The 24,947-nt window shown below is 36.1% G+C and overlaps 1 protein-coding gene across 1 annotated transcript; it reads right to left on the reverse strand.

The window, feature by feature from the left end:
- Positions 1 to 8,412: 8,412 nt before the first annotated feature.
- LOC141395414 (lysosomal phospholipase A and acyltransferase-like) lies at positions 8,413 to 21,160 on the reverse strand. The gene is made up of 4 exons (XM_073971230.1): positions 20,567 to 21,160; positions 9,532 to 9,903; positions 8,944 to 9,466; positions 8,413 to 8,881 (listed from the first exon to the last, which is right to left on the reverse strand). Exons 1-4 carry the CDS (start codon positions 20,706 to 20,708, stop codon positions 8,662 to 8,664), a joined length of 1,257 nt encoding a protein of 418 aa, XP_073827331.1. The 5' UTR covers positions 20,709 to 21,160; the 3' UTR covers positions 8,413 to 8,661.
- Positions 21,161 to 24,947: the final 3,787 nt, after the last annotated feature.

Raw genomic sequence — 24,947 nt, forward strand, 5'->3', positions numbered from 1 at the left:
GCAGCATTTAACCAATACAGAAGCAATGAACAAATTTTGTATTTGCTTAACCCACTTTTGTGATGAGAGATAAATTTATGAAATTGTCACGTAATGGGGATAAATGGAAGGAAGAAGTGAAAAGAAAACGAAACCAATGTGGAATCACTTATCTGGCATAGCAATGAGTAAAAATTGTGTTAAGCTGTTTAAAGTTGGCCAAGGTTATGACAGGAAATGTGTTCTAGAAGAACACCACCTCTCTCAATCTAATAGGAAGTTAAACAAAGTGTAAGAAAAAACAAATCTTGTAATCATTAAAAAAACAAGTGCGAATAATGTAAACAGGAAAAAAAACAAAAATATTTGTTCACAGGACTTGAATATGGAAAGAATTTTCCAAACAGAAAGGAAGTAGGTAGGAAAAGCGTGGCATATTTTGTAAGCAACTTAGCCAATTAGAGTATTAGTTAATTATTCGACCGGTGGTGGTGTAAAACCCTAGACTTAAAGGCACGCGTTCGACCCATTACAAATAACATGATGTACATACATACATACATCCAGTAAGTACTTAAATAGGTCACAACACCATTGACTGTCACCTTGTCTGAAACCACAAATTTTAACTGCTGATCTTTTATATGTAACTGTAACTAGTAAGTCCCAATCTACATTAGCCAAGTTTACTTGCGGCAAGTCTCAGTTTGAAGGAGAGACACGTAAGGGGAATGGAAGTGGAAAAAAATTGCTCGTACCGGCAATTTTCAGGAAATTCCTTTTATATGTTTCGTTTTTGACATTATTTCCAATGCTTTGAAAACAAAACTTGCCGAAACAGAATTGCTTTTATAAACACAAAAGGCAAGTTTAAAAGAGAACGAGAAAAATTGCCGCAAGGATAATCGCCTAATGTAAATTGGGACTAACTAGAAAATAACAAGTAAAAAAATATCAGTCGGCTTTGCCGATAGATGTATTTCCTCAGTCTGTGTGAATTGAAACAACTATTTCCCAAAAAAAGGGGAAACAAGTAAGAACGGCGTTAAGTTCGGCTGGGCCGAACTTGTTATACCCTCCACCACAAGTTGTATTGAAGTGAAATTGAATTATTAGTTTCCTTTCGTTTATGAAGAAGACTTAATACTAAATTTCAGCAATTTCGGTAAAACAATGTGAGTACGCTTCTATGGGGATATAGGAAGACGTGGACCTATACTGATAATACTCTTCTGGAATATTTTATAACTCTTGGAAGACGAAATAACAAATTTCAGCCATTTCGGTTGGATATTGACGTCACAATCTTCAGTATTACGAAAATCGGGAGGTACCGTTCTATGGGGCTATATCGAAACGTGGACATATACCGACGAATTTTAGTCAGAAATGGGGCTATATGAAGGCGTGGACCTATACCGACAAATTTAAAGGGGAAGTTTGAGTACCCCCAACGAAGTCTAAATACCAAATTTCAGCCATTTCGGTGGAATATTGAGGCCACTTTGTTCAAAATACCGAAAATCGGGAGGTACCGTTCTATGGGGGCTATATGAAGGCATGGACCGATACCGACAAAGTTCTGGGGGAACGTTTTATACTACCAACGTAGACTAAGTACTAAATTTCAGCCATTTCGGTGTGATAATGAAGCTAAAACCTTCAAAATACCGAAAATCGGGAAGTACCGTTCTATGGGGGCTATATGAAGGTGTGGACCGATACGGACAAAATTCTGGGCGAAAGTTTTATACCCCTAAAGAAGACTACGTACCAAATTTCAGCCATTTTGGTAGGATAATGAAGCTAAAACCTTAAAAATACCGAAAATCGGGAGGTACCGTTCTATGGGGGCTATATGAAAGTGTGGACCGATACGGACAAAATTCTGGGCGAAAGTTTTATACCCCTAAAGAAGACTACGTACCAAATTTCAGCCATTTTGGTAGGATAATGAAGCTAAAACCTTCAAAATACCGAAAATCGGGAGGTACCGTTCTATGGGGGCTATATCAAAACGTGGACCGATATATCCCATTTTCAATACCAACCATCCTGCAAGTAATAAAAACTTCTGTACCTAATTTTGACTGTCTATCTTTAAAATTGCGAGCTGTATCTTGATTTCAACAGACAAACGGACGGACAGACGGACATGGGTCTTTTACTTTATAGGGTCCCCGACGAATATTTCGATGTGTTACAAACGGAATGACAAATATAATTATACCCTCCATATGGTGGAGGGTATAAAAATGGTTATGGGAAACATGGACTTGGCCACGAAAAACATCTTATCGCTGTAAACAGGTCTACTATTCTCGCACAGACCCTTACCGCACTAAAACATAAATGTCGATCATTTGTGTGGGTGGTACCCTAAGGAATAGACCGATAGTGCCCACTTTTGAGATCCAAAGTTTGGACCAAATTGGTTGCTCCGTTTATGAGATATTGCGCTTACCATTTTAGCAGATATTTTCGAACTTTTGTAGGGGAGGTACCGGAAGGAGTGGAACTATAAGCACCATCTTCGAATTTCATCTAATATTCGAAGAAATATTACGATATGCAAAGTGTGGACCAACGCAGTATTCGATTCGGCAGTTGTCGCCCGCACCAGCAACATATGCTGGCCGTAGGGGTTTTTACAGTTTTCGGGCCATTTTTTCAAGAAATATGGACTTGCCACTGAAAAAAACTTGTACCATTGTAATAGGTTCCTTGAAAAATCAAAATAATTCGGGGGGGTCCTAACCTGCACTTTTCCGAAATTAGGTGTGGGAGGTATTCGAAGGAGTTGACATATCTAGTCCATATTCTAACCTGATCTATGTATGTCTCGTAGAACAAGTAAACAAGTATCAGTCGGCTTTGCCGACAGAGATATACCCTCAGCCTGTGCAAATTGAAACACTTTTTTCACAAAAAACTTATGTACTCGTATTTAGGGGGTTTCAAAATTTTGGTCGTATGAACCTACAAAAATGTTGATTAGGATTAAAGTTCAAAAATTTTGCGGAAAAGGTTCATAAAGGAATGGACCGACATGGACCATGGGGGTGCCATAGGGGGTTTTTACACCCGTCGGGCTGTTTTCTCAAGAAGTATGGACTTGCCCCTGAAACAACTTTTACCATCGTAATTGAGGCAGCGAATGTAAGTTGCTTCAACAAAAATCAAAGTGATTTTATAGCAGGTCTTAAAGTGAACTTATCCAAAATTTCGTGTGGGAGGTACGGGAACCTGATCTATATCTGGTAGATATTATGAGAATGTGTAAAGTATGGACCAAATCGGTCACTCCCATCAGGAGTTATCGTGCGCACAATTTTTCCGAATATTTTTGAACTTTTGTGGGGTAGGTAGCGACATGGAGTGGACCGATATGGCTTATCTACGAACTTAAAATAAGTTTGGAAACAATATTACGAGGGCCAAATTTTGGTCGGAATCGGCATTTCCGTTCGAGAATTATCTTGCGCTTCCACCCATAAACATGGTGTCATAGGGCTTGTTTTTCAACTTTCAGGCTATTTTTTCAGGAAGTATGGACTTGCCCCTGAGGAAACTTGTACCTTCGTATAGGAGACAGTGAATACAAGATGTTACAACAAAAACCAAGGCGATTCGAGAGCAGGTCCTAAACTGAAACTTTCCGAAATTTTGTGTGGGAGGTACTCGAAGGAGTTTACCGATTGAGTCATTATTGGAACCTCGTCTAAGTCTGGTAGAAATGTCATAATGTGCAAAGTATGGACCAAATCGGTTACTCCCTTCAAGAGTTATCGTACGCACAAATTTTCCGAACATTTTCGAACTTTTGTGGGGGAGGTACCGGAAGGAGTGGACCGATATAATCCATCTTTGAACTTGAACTAAGTTTGGACAAAATATTACGAAAGCCAAATTTTGGACCGAATCGGCAGATCCGTTCGAGAATTATCTTGCGCTCCAACCACTACACACGGTGTCATAGGGTTTTTTGTAACTTTCAGGCTATTTTCTCAGAAAGTATGGACTTGCCCCTAATGAAACTTACAGCGTCGTATAGAGGACAGCGAATACAACTTGCGTAAATAAAAATCAAAGCGATTCGAGACCAGGTCCTAAACTGAACTTTTCCGAAATTTTGTGTGGGAGGTACCCGAAGGAGTGGACCGATTGAGTCCATATTGGAACCTCATCTAAGTTTGGTAGAAATTGCACGATGTGCAAAGTATGGACCAAATCGGTTATTCCCTACAAGAGTTATCGTGCGCACAAGTTTTGCGACAATTTTTGAACATTTGTGGGGGAGGTACCTGAAGGAGTGGACCTATATGGCCCATCTTCGAACTTAAATCGAATCTGGACAAAATATTTCGATACCCAAAATTTGAACCGAATCGATTGATCCGTTCGAGAGTTATCGTGGGCACCAGCCAGCCAGACAGCCAGACGGACAGACAGACAGACGGACGGACATTGCTAGATCTACTCAAAATTGTCTGAAACGGATATCGTACAAACATACTTGGGGTCTAAAACCATTATTTCGATGAGGCACATTTTTGGTCGTATCAAAGTGTAAATACCCTCTTTAGCCTAAAGGTTGAGGGTATAAATCACTGATGGGCAAATTGCGAGAGACTCATGTATTTTTTACACTTTTGTGTGTGAGGCAGAGCATTTCTGCCCATCAGTGGTATAAATATTATACGATGCCCAAAGTATTTATCAAATCGGTTACTGCCTTCGAGAGTTCTCGTGCGCACCATTTTAGCAAAGAGTTTTGAACTTTTGTGGCGGAGATTCCCAAAGGAGTAGACCGATAAGGCACATCTTAGAACTTGATTTAACTTTGGGCAAAATATTATGATTGCCAAATTTTGGATCGAATTGGTTTATCCGTTCGAGGGTTACCGTGCGCTCCATCCACAACACATGGTGCCATAGATTAGATAGATTAGATTTTTTCATGGTGCCATAGCGGGTTTTTACAACTTTCAGGTCATTTTCTCCGGAAGTATGGACTTGCCCTTGAAGTATGGACTTGCACCTTCGAATACAAGTTGCTACAACAAAAATCAAAAGGATTCGAGAGGAGGTCTTTAACTGCACTTTTCCGCAATTTTGTGTGGTAGGTACCTGAAATAATGGATTTAGACCCCATGTATGTTTGGACGAAATCCGTTTCAGGCAATTTGAAGTCGATTTAGCAGTGTCCGTCCGTCTTTCTGTCTGGAACGCACGATTTATTCCAAAATGTGGCCTTCGTAATATTTTGTCTAAATTTAGTTTAAGTTCGAATATGAGCCATATCGGTCTGCTCCTTCAGGTACCTACCCCACAAAAGTACGAAAATGTTCGGAAAAATTGTGTGCACGATAACTCTTGAAGTGAGTAATCGATTTGGGTCTACCAGACATAGATCAGGTTCCAATATGGACGACTCCTCCGAGTACCTCCCACACAAAATTTCGGAAAAGTTCAGTTTAGGACCTACTCTCGATCGATTTGATTTTTGTTGTAACAACTTGTCTTTACTGCTCGTATTACGACGGTACAATTTTAATCAGGGGCAAGTCCATGCTTCCTGAGAAAATAGCCCGAAAGGTGTAAAAATCCCCTATGGCACCATGACACGATAACTCTCGAATGGATCTGTCGAAGATGAGCTATCTTTTAGGTACGATTCCACAAAAGTTCAAAACTTGTCAAAAAATCGAACTAGATCAGGTTCAAATATGGACTATATATGTCAACACCTTCGGGTACCCCACGTAACATTTTGGAAAAATGCAGTTTAAGGCCTCCTCTCGAATCGCTTTGATCTTTGTTGTAACAACTTGTATTCGCTGCCCTAATTACTGCGGTATAAGTTTTTTCACGAACGGATCGGTCGATTCGGTCCAAAAGTTTGGCCATCATACTCAGTTTAAGTTCGAAAATGGGTACTATGGTTGCGCACCTTCCGGTAACTACTAGGGGAAGTCCGATTGCCTTGTAGCCCGTGGGAATGGTCTTCTTATCCAGCAAGAGAATTGAATTTTTCATTTCCTAATGTTCCCTGCTCCTACCTAAGCATGATTACAAAGTATGTGGAATTTTTCAAAGGTGATGCGTAGTATTTGAGAGTTTTTGGTCGTCCGGACACTCTGGATATCAAGGTATACCTCTTTTGTCCACAATGTAAGGTTGGTAGCTGTGGATTTTGGGGCGGATAGTTGTTGTTGTAGCAATGCACATATGTTGGTTCGTATATATTTTCAATTATCTGCTTCATGTTTGTCCAAATTCAAAAATCTGCAACCTTGACAGGCTGCGTCCATGTGTTGGCTATTGTGTCTTCAATTCGGACCCAATACAAATTAATGCGGCTTCATCGTCCGGATCTTAACAGGGCTAAAAGGACTCGTGTTTCCCTTGGCAACTGGCGTTCTTCTGCATTGCATGATTTCGCTTTTCGGATGACGTCTGCAAGATTGCTTATAGTAAATTATGGTTGTACCTTCTCGGCTGAGACGGCTCATATACGGCGTAGCACACTCCTCCTGTCACTATCACTCTTGGAATTGTCTATAAACGCCGATTAAAATAACACGCGCACCCTTTCGGATATGTCGTTGTGATTTCCCGGACTCGAGGGTGATTTAACCGTTGCCCAGAATTTACACAACCCTGTACCAGTGTTGTCTTGCTTCGAATTGCCTAACCACATCTCCGGGTTTGCTCGCCTATTAGCCTGCTGACTTCGAGAGTAAGATCTTCAAGGTTCCGTCGTTGAGAAATTCGGTCTAATTTCAGGTATTCGACGAGCCCAGAAAATTTTTCTCAGCTACCCGTATCTGAGGTGATAGGCAGCTATCTGAAGCGTAGATGGGTAAATTCTCTGAACGCTTAATAATCAGACTATCATTGGTTCTGACCTGCATGGTCATAGATTATAAAATCGGGTGGTCAAACAAAATTAAAGGTTGCCAGGACACGTCAATTATCAGACTGGGTGGACCGGGTGCCATAATTGTGATGTCTGGCGAGCTCCTCTCTCCTCTTATACTCGTAGGAGAGTCTTTGTTCGGACAGCGCTGTACATCACTGGACATTTCCAAGGGTTAAATGCCAAAGTTCATGATAAGTGTTGAAGTCCCCTAGAACTAGACGGTTATTGCCCATTATGCAACTCTACCTCGATAGTCCCACATTTTTACTGCTACCCCAACATATTCCATGTATGGGGCACTAGAATCCAGTTCAGTCGAAATAAGTCTGTACTGAAGAGACTGGTGCATAAACTAGCCAAGTCATCCTCCTCCGCTTCTTGTACGATAATTTCGCAAAACGTTGTAACCATCGTAAGGTTGTAAGCTACAGGTGGCGGAGAGCTTTGTTGCCTGGATCATGATGATGTTTCTCCGACTCTACAATTTTGCTGACGTTGTTGCTGATACCGCCGCAATTGATTGGCAGGAATTATGAATTCCCGTGGAGCTGAAAAACTACACTCAGCTCAAAACTACAAGATGCTGCCTTTGTTGTTGGAGAGACTGCGGGGGTGCCTCGTATTCCGACGACGAAGACACGTTGGGATATAACTCGTTACCGGCACGGTCCAAACGAGCTAGGTAATTGTTAAGGTGACGCCTCCTGGTCGAAGATTTCTCCGAGTCAATGCAGTGCATATAACCGGCCGCCGTGGGATTGATCGCAACGTTTAAAGCTACAGATGATGATGAATATACTTTCATGATTCTTCTAATCATGATACCTACAATCTCGCTGACTTTGTTGCGAAGACCGGTGCCGAAAAGCGAAATGAGGTGTAATGGGCTGGGGTTTTTTTGTTGATATATTACGGGAGATTTCGACGACCTCAACTAGGGAGCAGACGACTAAAATGCTGGATGTTGCAGGCAGGAACATAACTCCTATCCAATGTTGACATGTGGTGGAAGCGGATCTACTAAATTGCTCTACCGGAACAGATATTCCGACAATATACGAGCATTGTTATATGTATAATTGTTTATAAATTTATTGTTTAGGTGATGGCCGTGGGTCGAAGATTCTTCCAAGTCAGTCGGACGCATAGAAACGGTGTTACGTACGTTTGCTTGTAGACGACTTTTTGAAACACAGTATTTAAGGAGTTCCTCTATATTTGACGTGTGATGGAATGACGCCTTTTATGTCCCCCAAAAGCTCAACTGAAGTCATTACAGATATATGTGGGTGGTGGATTTTCTATTGCTGTACGATAGTTAGGTTGACTCATCTATATACCAATCTACCAAAATGCGAACTATTTGGCGATGATCAATAAGAGAAATAGTACTCCGTCTTGTAGTTCTGCCCCCATATTTGCCTCGTTTCGAATCGGTTCTATGGAAAACTGTCCTGTTTCAACCACCTAAGTAAATTTTTTTGGAAAATTAATTATTTTAATTGTTGTCCTGTGTATGTATATAAAAGTTTATTGCATCCATGTTTCTTTTTCGAAATAAGATTATAACACATGCACTTGTCCGTTTTGACTAAATGAATTGAACTACTAAAATAAACCAAAAAGAAAAACTAAACTTAATCATAAGACGACACGAAGATTTGGTAAGAAAGTCTGAAAAGCGATAATCTTGTTGAGATAAAATTAAAATTAAATAAAAATAATATCGATTCCTAATCCAAGTGTATATAAGTAGTCTATAAATTTAAAACTTTTTTAACATAGTTAATAACAGTCTGATGTTCCAAAATACCCATGTGATCAACACCACTTAGGGCCATTGTTGAGATGTTTGCCGATTGATAACCATTCCAGTAGTGGCAGGCACGCAACGAACGTCTATTGACAGTACCATCACCAACACCCATTATTAATTTGGGCGTTTCACCAGCAATATCGTCCTTTTTGTATTCAAGTCTGGAAAGAAGAAGATAAAAATTGAACTGCATATAATTTCCAAAAGATTTATTTTAACGGACCTTTCCACCGTATCCAAACCATCACCATATAGACAATGTAATTCCACACCAGGCGCCCCAAAATTAAGAGTATAATGTAGAGTATCCTTGCGCATTTCCCAACCAGTACGATAATCAATATCGTCGAAAAACTGTTCCATTTGAGCCATGGTATAAACGCGGGAGGGAGTTTTTACCAAAACATCATTACTCTTCCAAAACAGAGGTGAGGGTAGTAACCATGCCGTTGAGGGATTGGTAATTTGTTCAGCTTTTAAAATTTTACCACTCAAAAAGAAGGAATCCAAATCATCACCCATGGCAAATACCTTCAAGGCCTTAACACTGCCAGCCCAGGCTCCGGCCAAACTTATTTGTCGAGCTATATATTTAGCTTTCCATTCCACGGTTTGTTGTTGTAAAAACACCAAAGTCATAGGACTGCCCATGCTGTGAGTTATAAAGGTAATCGGTGTTTGTTCATTTTGTTCATAGGTATCTTCCACTAATTCCTTGAGATCAATGAAGAATTGTTTGTGTTCATCTGTCAAGAAGAAAAAGAAACAGTTATTTTAAAAGGAAAAAATTGAGATTTAAATCATTACTCACTTGGTGCCTTGCGGAAATCATAGGGTGCTCCTCGTATATTCTTGTTCCTAACATAACCATTATCAGCCAACATTGTTGCCAGTGTACGGAAGTAAGCTCCAGCCTTGTTGTGTGTGGGATCTATCCATTCCACAACTTCAGGATTACCCCATCCTGGTATGCGTATATCTACTCCAGGTGTATTGTGGGTGGTACGCGTCACATTGTCATAGTAGAGTTTGACATTATCAACCCAGCAGTAAACAGCCGGTATCACAATGAGTTCCAAATTCAACCATAGATTAAACCAATCCGACTGTTTAGCACACAACAGATTCGGTGAGGTAGATTTATTGAGACGTGCCTCAACTTGACTGCCACCATCGCCAGGAACTGTAACAGTTGTTTATAATTTTATGATTATTGGGAGGTTTTTTTGAAACACACTAGATGCACTTAGAAACTACTTTGAGTTGATGAAGGATGGAATGAGAATGATAGTAAAAGATTTTTCTCAATATTTTAAATATTTGTCAGAGAGAGAGAGGATGTTGGAAGACAAATGCTTCCCATATGCCTCACCTCTCTATCTCTATAATCGCAAGGAAAATTTAAATCTGGGCATATTTGTCAGTCATGATGATAAGTTCTACCCTGTATTAAAATATCAACACCATGCGACAAGTGTCCTTAACCTTAGAGCGATGTAGCCTATTTTCGACTTTGATCTGAGATTGGGAGACACTTTTTCGATAGTTTTCTCGGCCTCCGGTGACCGATAGTATTTTTTAGACCTTTTTGACCATTATCTCTGGAAATGTGGACTTGTCCAAGGAGAACATTGTACCGTTATAAGAAGGGACACAAAAAAAAAATTATAACGATTCAATAATATGCAAAACAATTTTTTAAAGCGTGGATTTTTTAAAAATAATTTTTTTAAAACATTTTTTACAAATATTTTTTTGAAACGTGGATTTTTTAAAAATAATTTTCTAAACGTGGATTTTTTAAAAATAATTTTCTAAACGTGGATTTTTTAAAAATAATTTTCTAAACGAGGATTTTTTTATTTTATTTAAAACGTGTTTTTTTAAAACGCGGACTTTTTAAAAATATTTTTTTAAAACGTGGATTTTTTAAAAATAATTTGTTAAAATGTTGATGTTTAAAACGTGGATTTTTTTAATATAATTATTTTAAAGGTGAATTTTTGTAAAATGACTTTTTAAAAAGTGGATTTTTAGAACGTGGATTTTTCAATAACAATTGTTTAGACGTAAATTTTTGTGCCTCATCGAAATAATGGTTTTAGACCCCAAGTATGTTTGGACGAAATGTGTTTCAAACAATTTGGAGTCGATTGAGCAATGTCCGTCCGTCTGTCTGGCTGGCTGGAGCGCACGATAACTCTCGAACGGATGAACCGATTCGGTTTAAATGTTGGCTTTCATAATATTTTGCCCAAACTTAGTTTAAGTTCGAAGATGGGCTATATCGGTCCACTCCTTCTAGTACCTCCCCCACAAAAGTTTGAAAATGTTCGGAAAATTTGTGCGAACGATAACTCTTGAAGGGAGTAACCGATTAGGTCCACACTATGCCCATAATGAAATGTGTACCAGGCTTAGATAAGGTTTCAATATGGACTCAATCGGTCCACTCCTTCGGGTACATCCCACACAAAATTTCGGAAAAGTTCAGTTTAGGGCCATCTCTCGAATCGCTTTGATTTTTGTTGTAGCAACTTGTATTCATTGCCTCCCATACGACGGTACAAATTTCATCAGGGGCAAGTCCATACTTCCTGAGAAAATAGCCTGAAAGTTGCAAAAAACCCCTATGACACCGTGTGAGGTGGTTGGAGCGCAAGATAACTATCGAACGGAACTGCCGATTCGGTCCAAAATTTGGCCTTAGTAATACTTTGACCAAACATAGTTTAAATTTGAAGATTAGCCATATGGGCCCACTCCTTCAGGTACCTCCCCCACCACAAAAGTTCAAAAATGTTCGGATAAATTGTTCGTTCGGTAACTCTTGAAGGGAGCGGCCGAATTGGTCCATACTTTACACATCCTAATATATCTAACAGATATAGATCATGTTCAAATATGGGCTATATTTGTCCACTCCATCCGGTACCTCCCGCACAAAATTTCGGATAAGTTCACTTTAAGACCTGACATCGAACCACTTTGATTTTTGTTGAAGCAACTTGCATTCGCTGCCTCAATTACGACGGCAAAAGTTTTTTAGGGGCAAGTCCATACTTCTTGAGCAAACAGCTCGAAGGTTGTTAAAATGCCCTATGGTACCATATGCAGTGGCTGGAGATCTACTTCCATAATGGTCAATGTCGATCCATTCCTTTTAGTATCTCCTCCGCAAAAGTTCTAATCTTTAATCCTAATCAAAATGTTTCTTCTTCTTTATTTGCCATTCCGTATTCGGGTTTTAGCGATCATACAATTACATAATGATAATTTGGTATATTTAACAAATCAGTTCATTAATTTATATATAGGTTTCTGTTTTTGGCGGCATTCAGAAGAGTTCTTTCATTATGAAAAAATTGTTTCTTGCCATTTCTATTCGGCATTTAATTCCTCTTTATATGTCCCATTTATCGTTGATTTGAATTCCGAGGTATTTGTAGGTTGTCACTCGCTCTATTTCATCGTTATTTATTTTTAGTGGCGTATTATTGTCGGCATGATTCCTGCTTACTACCATATATTTTGTCTTCGTAACGTTGATTTTTAATCCGTATATTTCGCTATTTTGTCTTACTGCGTCTATTAATTTTTGTAGTCCAGCTATGCTGCTTGCTACTAATACGGTGTCATCGGCATAGCGTATGTTATTTATTATGGTGTTGTTTAGTTGGATACCAATATTCTTTCCACGTACAGATTCTTCGAATATTTTCTCGGAATATATGTTAAATAAAAGAGGGGACAATATGCAGCCTTGTCTTACGCCTCTTGAAATTGGAACATCGTCAGTTAATTCATTATCTACTTGAATGTTTGCTATCTGTTTCCAGTATAGGTTTTTAATGCAGTTTATGTCACTGTCTTCCAATCCGATTGAAAGTAGGATATCTATCAATTTGTCATGATTTACCGTATCGAACGCTTTTTCGTAGTCTACGAAACATAAAAATACATCTTTTTGTACCTCTCGACAATTTTGTATTAATACTTGTACAGCTAGTAACGCATCTCGTGTCCCCATGCCTTCCTTGAATCCAAATTGTGTTTGTCCCATGTGTGCTTCGCAGATCGGATAGATTCGTCTATGTATTATTTTTAAAAATATTTTAAGAGCGTGGCTCATTAGACTTATATAATCAAAATGTTTAAAACCGCCTAAATACATACGTTTTTTTGGGAAAAATTTTTTTCAATATACACAGGCTGAGGGTATATCTCTGTCGGTGAAGCCGACTGATACTTTTTTATACCCTACACCACTATGTGGGGAGGGTATTATAAGTTGGTTTTGGCCAAAAAGTTTGTAACGCATCGAAATAATGGTCGTAGACCTATACTTATATATACCAAAATGAATGTCTCGACGAGCTGAGTCGATCTGGCTATGTGTGTCCGTCAGTCCGTCCGTCCGTCCGTCTGTCCATCTAAACCTTGTAATCACGCTACAGGTCGCAATTTTGATCGGATCGTCACGAAATTTTGGATGTTGATGGGAGTCCCGGAGGGGAAGAAGCCTATTGATTTTGGTGATGGTCGGATAATATTCAGGGGTCGGAAAGGGCAAAAAACTTAGGAGGATAAAAAGACAACGTTTTTTCCAAAGCGAATATTTCAGCTTCTGTATGGGGTATACCAAAAGCAAAACCTGACAATGAAAGTAGAAAATATCACCTTTCTAATGATGTACAGTAGGTGCTCGTAAGTGATCAAACAACGAAGATATCACAATAGTAGCAAATAAAACCCCAATTTTCATTTTTGCGATTATAATTCTATTGACGAATATCACAGCTTTGGTCTACGTTTTATTTCAAAGCCAATATCACTGATTCTTTAAGAGGTGTATCAAAAGCAAAACCTGGAAAGTATAAAGTGTCACCTTTACAACGATGTAAAGTAGGTTGTCGTAGCTGCTCAAACAACAGAGATATCGCAATAGTCGGTAATGCATCCCATTTTCCAATTTGTTTGTAATCACGCTACAGGTCGCAATTTTGATCGGATCGTTACTAATTTTTTGGGAGTTGATGCGGGTCCCACAGGGGAAGAAGCCTATTTAGTTTGGTGATGGTCGGATAATATTCAGGAGTCGGAATAAGCGAAAAGCTTATGTGGAGAAAAGTCAACGTTTTTTTCTTATGCGAATATCTCCGCTTCTGGTTGGAGTATTCCAAAAGGAATACCCGTCAATGGAAGAAGAAAAGATCTCCTTTATACTGATGCAAAGTATGTTGGCGTAAGTGGGCAAACAACCGAGATATCGCAAAAGTCAGTCACGCTCAGGTTGGAATTCTGATCGGATAGTCACGAAATTTTGGGGGTTGATGGAGGCCTCACAGAGGAAGAAGCCTATTGATTTTGGTGATAGTCGGATAATATTTAGGGGTCGGAATGGGGAAAAACTCATGTGGAGAAAAATTCAAAGTTTTATTCTTTGTGAATGTATCGGCTTCTAGTAGGGGCATTCCAATGGCAAAGCCTGCCAATTGAAGAAGAAAATAGTACCTTTACATTGGTGAAAAGTAGGTTGGCAAAGGTGGTCAAACAAGGGAGATACCACAATAGTCGGTAATGCATCCAAATCTTCCATTTTTTGCAATCACGCTACAGGTCGCAATTGTGATCGGATGGTCACGAAATTTTGGATGCTTATGGGGGTCCCAGAGAGAAAGATGCATATTATGTTTGGTTGTGGTCGGATTATATTCCCTAAAAGAAATGTTTACCAGTGAAAAGTTTATGCACAGGAGTAGTGGTGTAGGGTATCACATGGTCGGCCCCGTCCCGACTATAGCCTTTGCTCACTTGTTTACTTGTTAAAAATATTTTTTTCAAAAGTGCATTTTAAAAAATATTTTTTGAAACGTAGATCTTTATAAAATATTTTTCTAATGTGGATCTTTTAAAAATATCTTTTTAAAACGAGTATTTTTTAAAAATATTTTTTAAAACGTCTATTTTTTAAAAATAGGTTTTTAAAACTTGGATTTTTTACAAAAAATTTATTAAATCGTGGATTTTTTTAAAATAAAATTTTAAAACGTGGATTTTTTACAAGTAATTTTTCAAAACGTGAAGTTTTTACAAATAATTTTTTAAAACCTGTTTTTTTAGCAATAATTTTTTTAAATATTGACTTTTCAAAAATTATTTTTTAAAACGTGAATTTTTTAAAAATGATTTTTTAAAACGTGGATTTTATAAAAAATATTGTTTTAAAAGCAATTCTTTAAAATGTTGTTTTTTTACTAAGAATTTTTTAAAATGGTGATTTGTTTAAATAATTTTTAAAACGTTAACTTTTAAAAAATATTTTTTATAACGTGGATTTTTTAAAAAAAAAGTAATTTTTTTAAACATGCATTTTTTAAAAATAAGTTTTTTGAAACGTAGATTTTTTAAAATAATTTTTTAAAACGTGTTTTTTAGAAATAATTTTTTAAAAACAATTTTTTAAGCATGGATTTTTTAAAAAATATTTTTTAAAAACAACGCTGATTTTTTAAAAAATATTTTTTAAAAACAACGCTGATTTTTTTAAAAACAATTTTATTTAAAAGTGGATGAGCTTTGTCGTACGAACACTAAAGACCCAAGAGTTTGGGAACTTACTCTTGAAGTCAACAGGCTAGTAGGCGAGTAAAAGTAAAGAAAATGCTTCAGCACTTAAAGCAATGCAACATTGGTATATGATTAACTAAATGTGTTTTTTGAAGAACTTTTTAAAAAGTGGATTTTTAATAATATTTGTTTTATAAGTGGATTTTTAAAACGTGGATTTTTCATTAATAATTATTTAAACGTGAATTTTTTTAAGAATAACATTTTCAAAAGTGGATTTTTAAAAATAATATTTTCAAAAGTGCATTTAAAAAAAAATTAAACGTACATCTTTATAAAATATTTTTTAATGTGGATCTTTTAAAAATATCTTTTTAAAACGTGAATTTTTTAAAAATATTTTTTTTAAACGTGGATTTTTTAAAAATAAGATTTTAAAACTTGGATTTTTACAACAATTTTTTTAAAACGTGGATTTTTAAAATTAAAATTTAAAAAGGTGGATTATTTTACAAATAAATTTTTAAAACGTGAATTTTTAACAAATAATTTTTTAAAACCTGTTTTCTAGAAATAATTTTTTAAAACGTTGTCTTTTCAAAAATAATTTTTTAAAACGTGGACTTTTTAAAAATACTTTTAATAACGTGGATTTTTTAAAAAAGTAATTTTTTAAAACATGCATTTTTTAAAAATATTTTTTTGAAACGTGGATTTCTTAAAAATGTAATTTTTTTAAACATGCATTTTTTAAAAATATTTTTTTTTTTGAAACGTGGATTATTTAAAACCTGTTTGCTTAAAAAAATGTTTAAACTTTTATTTTTTAAAAATATTTTTAACGTTGATTTTGTATAAAAACAATTTTATTTAATCGTAGATTTAAAAAAACGTAGATTTAAAAAAAAAACTGTTAAACATGTTTTTTAAAAAAAGTGGATTGTTTACAATAATTGTTTAAAACGTGGAAAATTTTCTCGTTAAATATCTACTGGTCGAATACCCGAAATTAGATAAAATTTCCCTGCAGGAACGTTTCCCAAAGGAGCTTGATGAGCTTTGTCGTAAGAACTCTAAAGACCCATGAGTTTCGGAACTTACTCTTGAAGTCAATAGGCTAGTAGGCGAGTATAAGCAAAGAAAATGCTACAGCACTTGAAGCAATGCAATATTGGTATAAGATTAAATAAATTGTGGACACCCCGCAATTTACAATGAGCGACGTTGCAGACTACATCTGAAACGAAAAATCATCCAAAGATTTAGGCCCACACGAAATTTCAATGGTAAACAACTGGCTGAACCCAGAGTTGTGTATTTGACGAGTGTCCTCAATCTATGTTAGCCCCCTTTATTGTACCGGAAGTCTGCAAAGTTGGCAGGGAACCGCGCGACACACTGCATTTAACTTTCCCTCTAAACCGACTCATCTGTCTCCTGATTCTATATGAACAGAGCAAGTCTAGGTTGCATAATTTTTAATATGGACACAGAGGAAGCAGTACAAGACAACTGATGGTTGCCGTAGGATTTTTAGAACTATTCTAGTCAATGCATCGGGACGCATGGACCTTCTCAAGAAGAAAAGTTATTTCCTTGCAATCAAGTCCACAAAATAGGAAAATTTCATGTTGGCATGTAAAAAAAGTTTTTTCATTGCTTAAATACTCAGGAAACGTCGCCTACATTCCACATAATTTCTTAAAGCAATATGGAACTATTTGTCAACAAATGCATTGTTTGTGAGAGAGTAGATGAGGATGATCCGGTTAAAAAAATGACGTAGGCAGAATCCTCAAATTAAAGGCAACAAAAGCAGGTATGCGCCACTTAGAAAATCGAGGCGCCTGTAAGTCTATTCTGAGTTCGGCTACAATAACACACGTTCTGGTTTAGCCGTATTACTATGCATGTATGTAATTAAAAATCTTATCTACTCCCTCCTTGGATATGTTTTTGCGGAAATATAAACATATTGTAATATGGCATGATCAGTTACTTGAGTACATTGGCAGTCTAAAAGTATATCACATTGCACACACAATGACATAAATCCGTAACCGCCAAAAAAAGTACAATACTTCAAGTGAACACACATTTACATATGAATGTTTCCTTTTGAATGAATTGAATGAATCATTTAAACTAAAAAAGTATCCAATGATCAATGGAAATGTGCACATAAACCACCTTCTAGAAATGTTAAGCCTCCTTGTGAATATGCATATTAAATAAAAAATATGAACACAATACGTATATGTGTACATATTCTGTTATTGATAACAATAATTCCAGTAAAAATAATAGCGACAATGACGATTTCTTTACAACACAAAGTCAAGCAGGGTAATGCAGTCAGCCTATCAGAATATTATGGGGTGCGTAATGGATGTCAAGACTGCTGATAACAATAAAAGTTTTCCTCAATGTTGAAGAACATTTTACATGTTAATCCTCGTAATTAGATATGGATGGGGAAATGATCGATCACAGAAGGTAACATAAACGGAAGTTTTAAAAATAATTATAAGATAATTTTAGTATGGGGAATGTGAATCATAAGGCCTACTTTAATTAGGTAACTCTTAACATATAAAATAATCAAATAATATTTATATTAAGACCGGACTTTTTATTTTAAACAATGAAAGCTGACCACTCGACTTCAATATCTCTAATAATGAAAAATGAAGTCGACATAATTTAGAGAGTTTACCAACCAGTACTGCCCCACTAGCCTTGTTCGATGTTCGGTAGCAAATCGGGGTTTCAGGATTTTGCTACTACATACCTGTCGAATTCCTAAAGTGGGACAAAATTTTCCAGTAGAGACCGTGGAATTACCAAAACTCTACCGACCTTACAGATAGGGAACTGACTACGAAAGTCAAGAGGTTGGTCTGTGCGCACAAACGCTGTAAATTGCAAGACTATACAAAAGTCACTCTCTGGCCCTGGGCAAAAGCATGATAGATCTGTAGTAAATCTTGTTGTGCACCACAGAAGTCATACAAGGAGACCATTGAATGGAAAGACCCCAGTGGCGCCTAATTTATCAAATTGGAGTCACAGAGGCATAATATGGAGTTTCGCACGACAACTAGAAGACTTAGATTATGCAGATGATATATGTATCCAAAGCGGACATAAGGAAGCATGTCCTACGAAATTCTACGAGGGATGTGGGGGATGTAGTTGTCCGATATAATCCATCTATGAACTTTATTTAAATTTGAGAGAAACTTTGCGATGTGCAAATATTGAATCAATTTCAATCACTCCTTTCAATAGTAACTGTGTCCACCAGTCATGTTAGTTGGTTACCGCAGGATCTTTTAGAGTTTAAGGAACATTGTTCCAGAAAGCATTGAATTGCCCACGAAAAACGTTAAATATTTGTAAAAAAAATAGCAGAATGAGACCCTATTAACCAGTAAACTGCACTTAAGCAAACATTTTGAACTTTTCTGAGGGAGGTGTTGTCCAATATAGTTTGAACTTTCGGTCATATCGAATATTCAATTGATAAGTTATCCTTTTAATCAGTTGTTGTAACAGTGTTTATTATATGTTTTTGTGTTCATTCTTCTGCTCTATCTGGTTCTGGGTCTATCTCCAGTTCCAGGAAAGTGGCTGCTTCGATGGTATGTAACCACAGATCCACTGTGCTTGTATCAGCATAGGTTTAATGGTGCGTTGGGGCCGAAACGCTTTTAGTTTCGGGTCATATCCGGTACAAAGAACCCGCTGCCGTGAGGCTGCTAATCAGGGTTATGTATAAATTTGGGCTTTTCTCAGGAAGTATAAACTTTCATCTGAAAAACTTGTAGCGTCATACAAGGACAAACCATTGAAAACATTAAACTTCACTTTTACGATTTTTTTTATTTTTTGTAGGTTCTCGAAGGAGTGGACCATTTTAGTCCATATTCTAGGGGTTTATTTTCGATAGGTATATATTTCCGCAACAAAAGTAATACATCGTTGGAATCGATATAAAAAGCACTACCCGTGGTAAAATTTTCATGTTTTTCTGTGATAAATCGGTATAGGAAAAAAGTTCGCCAGACAGGCAAAATTAATTCTAATTTTTTTGAATCGAATTTTGTCCAAACATACTTCGAGGATTCGAAGTTTTGATCTCACTAAAAGCAGAGGGAATAAAAATTACTTCGCATCAAAGAGTATTTGAGTATGGAAATTTCAAAGTAGTTTTGGGTGTGATTTGAGGCATAATTTGAATTTCAGAAAATTATGATTTTGTCCACACGTAGGTCTTGGAATGCAGGCTTTCAATTTTCGGAAAACCCACATGATTTTTTACAAAAAAAAAAAATAATTTTGAAAAAAATATGATCGCGTTAACCCTGTTTGGCATTATTTGCCCATCTGCCTATAGGAGAAAAACTCAAAAATGTAACTTTTGAAAACTTTCTGTGGAAAAACTTTTAAAATCCAACCTCTAAATGTAACTTTATCATAATTAATGATTGCTGATTAAGCCAATATATATAATGTGCGGTTCTAATGTTCGGAAAACCATATGATTTGGCTTAAGTTGAATTTAAGCATTAGCTCGGATCATGACCAAATTTTTTTCCACAAGTAACTCTTATCACCCTAATCACAAATATTTATAACATTCATGGGGGAAGTCTATACATCCCGAGATTTGGGCTTCTGAAGTTCCGAAAATTCCCTTCTTTAAAGACCGGATACGTTGGAAAGAATGTATAATTAAAAAAAAATTTCCCGTTCCGAGATTTGCAACTGACTGTTGGAGAAAGCTTTAAATCTCAGGCCGAATGCCGTCTACTTAGAGAAAAAATTATAATTTAAAAGAAAATGTTGTTCCCGCTCCCAAGATTTGCACCTGACCATAGGTGAAAACCTAAAGCCCCGGCCGAAGGCCGTCTAATTTGGAAAAACTTACTTACTTAAAGGAAATTTTACTATTATACCATAAGCTTTACATTATCACTATCCCTTATACCCTTATATACAAAGGAATGTTCAGAGCTTCAGAGTCCAAAACTCGACTCAACTTGCTTCAAAGTTTCAAATCCAGCCCCTAAATTCAACTTCTCCTAATTTGAGAATGATTGCAACTCGAAAATTATTAAAATACGTTTCAGAAGTTCAATTTCGTTGAAAACAGAGTCCACCCACTATTACTTCCGGATACAGACATGATCAACCTTTGTATTACCATCAAAAACAATACTAAAATAAAAATCAATTTCAAATTAAAAATACATTAATATACACAGTCTTACCAAAAATCACTGGTGATAGTCGCTTTTCAACTTTTTCCGGAGGTACTGGATGAGATTTCTTCTTATTAAATGGCCACCAAGCTTGACCTGCAAGCAAGCTTGATGCCAGCAAAACGATTAACAGCAATTGATGATGGCGCATCCTTGACGCGTCAGATTGAAGCCAAACAGGACGGGAATACTATTTAGATCTGTTTTATTTACTTTTTGTTTGCTTTGTGTTACTGATACTGATATGATATCGTTCAACGTCTGGCTCAAATTTCTGTTGGTTTAGAATATGAAATCGTGAGACACGATTGTCGATTGGATTGCTTGGGTAATATGCAGAATGTTAATCGACCATACGACCATACAGGCAAACAGGCAAACAGCAACAACAAAACACTTATCACCCCGTAAACAAAGAACGTCAAATCAAAACAGCAATGGTTGTTTTTATTTTTTTATTGATTTAGCAATGAGATGGTGGCTATTGTTGTTGCACAAAATTATTTCGATTCGCACTGAAATCGAAGTAAACAACAACCTTATCACTTTAACTTTGTGGGGGGTTTGTCAAAACGTCAAAACAAAGAAAATGAAAAAAACAGCTGGTAGAGATGGGAAGAAATCGATAAATTATGATTTCCTCTATTATCGAAACTCAGTTATCGACTTTGATGTCTGTTCCAGTTATGCCATGTTCATACCAGCATTTGAATCACGTCGTTCATTCTCATAATTACGTACATGAATTAACCCGTTCATACGACATGGGACACAATTCATACCAACATGATTCATATTCTCATAATTTTTGTTTACTGATTTTAAAGAAAGTTTCAGCCAAAAGTTAATTGATATGAACTGAAAAAATATTTGTCCTTCTTTCAGATATAGCATTTCCGAATTAAATGAAACCTTTTCCAAATCAAATGAAACCTTTTCCAAATCAAATGAAACCTTTTCCAAATCAAATGAAACCTTTTCCAAATTGAATGAAACCTTTATTTTTATTGAAAGAAACAAGCCAGAATATTTTGAAAAGAGAAAGAAATAAAAAATATATGGGGCTTCAACAATTTTTTACTTAAGTTCTAATCATAAGTAACGACATAAAAGTGCAACTCGCTGCATGTTTTGCTTCATTGAACTTAAACATTTTATAATTTTTGGGCATCAATAAAGGTTATAGCGAAATAATGCTATAGAGAGAATTAAGGTCTAAAAAATTGGTAATAACAACAGGGCTAATTGTATTACCTAATGAAGTGGTTCACGATTTGCTGCTTGTGGAATTTTCATGCTATGCTCAATCACGTCAACGATATTACGATCTGTTTTCTGATCGCGTAGTACCACTCTGGTCACAATTTTATTTTTGAAAATGCCTTTATTATTGTGTTCAACATTGCTGAATATGGCATTAAAAATTTAAAATTACACCGATTTAATTCTATCATTATTTGTATTCGTTTACTTATTAAGTTATTGCACAAAAATAATCCTGAAAAAAAAACTTTCAAAACTAAAATTGTGTGCCAGAGTCGTACTACGAGATCGGACAATAGATCGTAACACCGTTGACGTGATTGAGTATTGTATCAAACAGCTCAAACAACAGACCATGAAAACGCAACAAAATCGATTAGTTGTCAATCAGGGTCGTACCTAACATTTTCTGAGCGACATTTTTGAAGAACATTTCTAAGCTGAAAAACGTCATCATGTGGTACTTTTATAGCGATTCTTAAAAAAAGGGACGAAAAGGACATTGAAGGAAGCGAGTTAGAAAGTCGAAATGCTCTACGAAAATAATCCTCATTCAATTTAAATGAAGACAAGTCATTTCATAAATAAGTTAAAACAACTGTTAACAAAGATATAACTTTAATTTCTTCAGCAGAAACTTAATCACGCCATAACTCGGAACTTCGACTCACGGCGGATCTGGCCTTCGGGATTCATAATATACTCACCAAGAGCTTTCATTCCCAAGATTTTCACCTCCATTTTGTGTCACAGTGTTATTAGGAATTTTTTAAACCTAAATTTTCTCTTTAGGATTATTTCGCTATAACCTTAATTGATGCCTAAAAATTATGAAATGTTTATGTTCAAGGAAGCAAAACATGCAGCGAGTTACATTTTATGTCATTACTTAAGATTAGAATTTAATTTAGAATTTCGTTGAAAATCCATATAATTTTTTATTTCTTTATCTTTTCAAAATATTCTGGCTTTTTTCTTTCAATAAAAATAAAGGTTTCATTCAATTTGGAAAAGGTTTCATTTGATTTGGAAAAGGTTTCATTTAATTTGGAAAAAGTTTCATTCAATTTGGAAAAGGTTTCATTTAATTTGGAAATGCTATATCTATTTAATATTATATTATATTAGTTTCATCCATGTTTTCTAATTTTTCTCACAATTTTGGTGTTTTCAGTATATTTTCAAATTTTTCTATTTTAAACATTAACGAGAGAGAGGCCTGCTAAAATAACTTTTGTTACAAAACCCTGTAGGCGGTACTAAATGGGACCTTCCGGCTTGCTCTGCGGTCTCTGGGTCAGGTTCTCAACCGTCCACCATTTAGCCCATCAGCGCGAACACAAATTTGAACTCTATCACAACACTAAACATTCTACCAACACAACAAGTACCGACTTAGATAAAGGAGTATTGATGGTATTACTCCTGCACTTGCCCACCCTTCCATGGTTTCCTAGGTTCCTCTAGAATTTCGTAGAAAACCCCACATACACACAACTCACCTCTTCACCTGTTAGGAAGCCCCTCGTTTACCAACAATTAAAACATATTAAATTTCAATTTTCACAAAATCAACACATATGGTCTGTTCCAGTACTGCAAGAATCTACTAATTTTTACTATTTTTTCCGATAACATAAAGGGAAAAATGTTATCGTAGTAAAAAATAGTAGCTTCTTGCAGGTTCTGGAACACAGCAATAATTACATTTATTGATAATTTTTGAAAGTAAAAAAGTTAAAGGTAAAATATATTCTTGGTCTTTTATCAAATTAAATTGGAGTATCTAACACCAGAATATGTAATTTAAAATATGATAATAAAAAAAAATTAAATTTCTCTTAAGACAATCCTAGAGTTGTAGGCTTTCTAAATTCAAAGCCAAATTCCTATTATAAACACCTACTATAAAGGAGCTCGCTTATATAGGTTTAAATAGCCACAAAGGGGCGTTACACTTCACTATATCTCACTCTAGCTTTTCCTTAGTAAATAGAAAAATTTAATCAAAAGAATTTACTGGCGTTAAAATTTCCTTACAATATCAATTTTATGGACAAACACAGACAACACAAAACATATAATATATAATTTGTCTTATTTTGTTTAATTTATATTTTTCTTTTCTTGTTTAGAGGTTACTTATTTTCGGTCCCAAGACCTACACTCGCATCTTTATGACACGTAGATCAATTTATATTAATTTTAGTTTTAGTTGATAATTTCTTTTTTGCTTCAAAATCAAATAATAATTTTTTTCTTTTTGCTTTCTTCCAGTTACCACTTGGACTTTTTTTCGAGGCAAATAAAATTCAATACATCTACAGGTTACCTTGCTGGGTTTATTCTATTGGGAGGCAAATGTGTGGCCACTTCTTGGCGTCATTACCAATCTGAATGCCATCCGCATATACCAACGTTCTAAAAGTAGCACGGAATGTTCCACGTCTTCCCAACGGATCAAATTTTGCACACTCCAAAACCCCAACAAAATCTGCACTTATGATGGCTATAACCAAATAGATGCCACTCAACACAAAGGAATCCTGCTGACTGTGACTTATAAAGACTGGTGTCATCCAAAAAATATACTGGCCCCCTCAACTCTTCTGGAGGCCAGGAATGGTCGATAATTTGTGGAATCCCTAATATTAAAACATTTCATTAGACACCACTTTTGTTATTCACCAAAAACTTTACACTCACTTATTGTTTATGTTTCCTCCAATAAAGAAAACAACCAAAAGACGTTAGACACTGTTATTTTATTTTCACAGTATTTTGGTATAAAGGAAAATTGCCTCTTTCGCCAAGACGGTAATTGAACGACTATCGTTCACAAATTTCCCGTTTTCGTCTTTTATACCACTGGCAATTTCCCCCATTTTCCTAAATATTTCCAATATTTGCAAAAAAATCATTCAATGGCGCTGTGGTAATCATGAAATGGCCGTTCGCCCAGTGTTGATGTTTTTGGTAACTCTACACTCGCTAACCAACTCTACAATTTCCTACCAGGTGGCAAAGCTACCCGTTTCCTTCTGCTCAGTCTGGAAAAGATTCGCACGATGCGCTGTTACATCCAATTAATTCTATTCAAAAGGAATTAACAAAAAATATTTCGTTG

The sequence above is a fragment of the Musca autumnalis genome, unplaced genomic scaffold (genome assembly GCF_047663935.1).
Source record: "Musca autumnalis isolate F117 unplaced genomic scaffold, ASM4766393v1 scaffold_2, whole genome shotgun sequence".
NCBI classification, from domain to species: Eukaryota; Metazoa; Arthropoda; class Insecta; order Diptera; family Muscidae; genus Musca; species Musca autumnalis.

Coding starts and splice junctions, on each gene's coding strand:
- LOC141395414 (XM_073971230.1), bottom strand. CDS start 20,708: ATGCGCCATCATCAATTGCTGTTAATCGTTTTGCTGGCATCAAGCTTG. Junction 9,467..9,531: donor TGATTTCCGCAAGGCACCAA/GTGAGTAATGAT, acceptor TCTTCTTGACAG/ATGAACACAAACAATTCTTC. Junction 8,882..8,943: donor GGTTTGGATACGGTGGAAAG/GTCCGTTAAAAT, acceptor TCTTCTTTCCAG/ACTTGAATACAAAAAGGACG.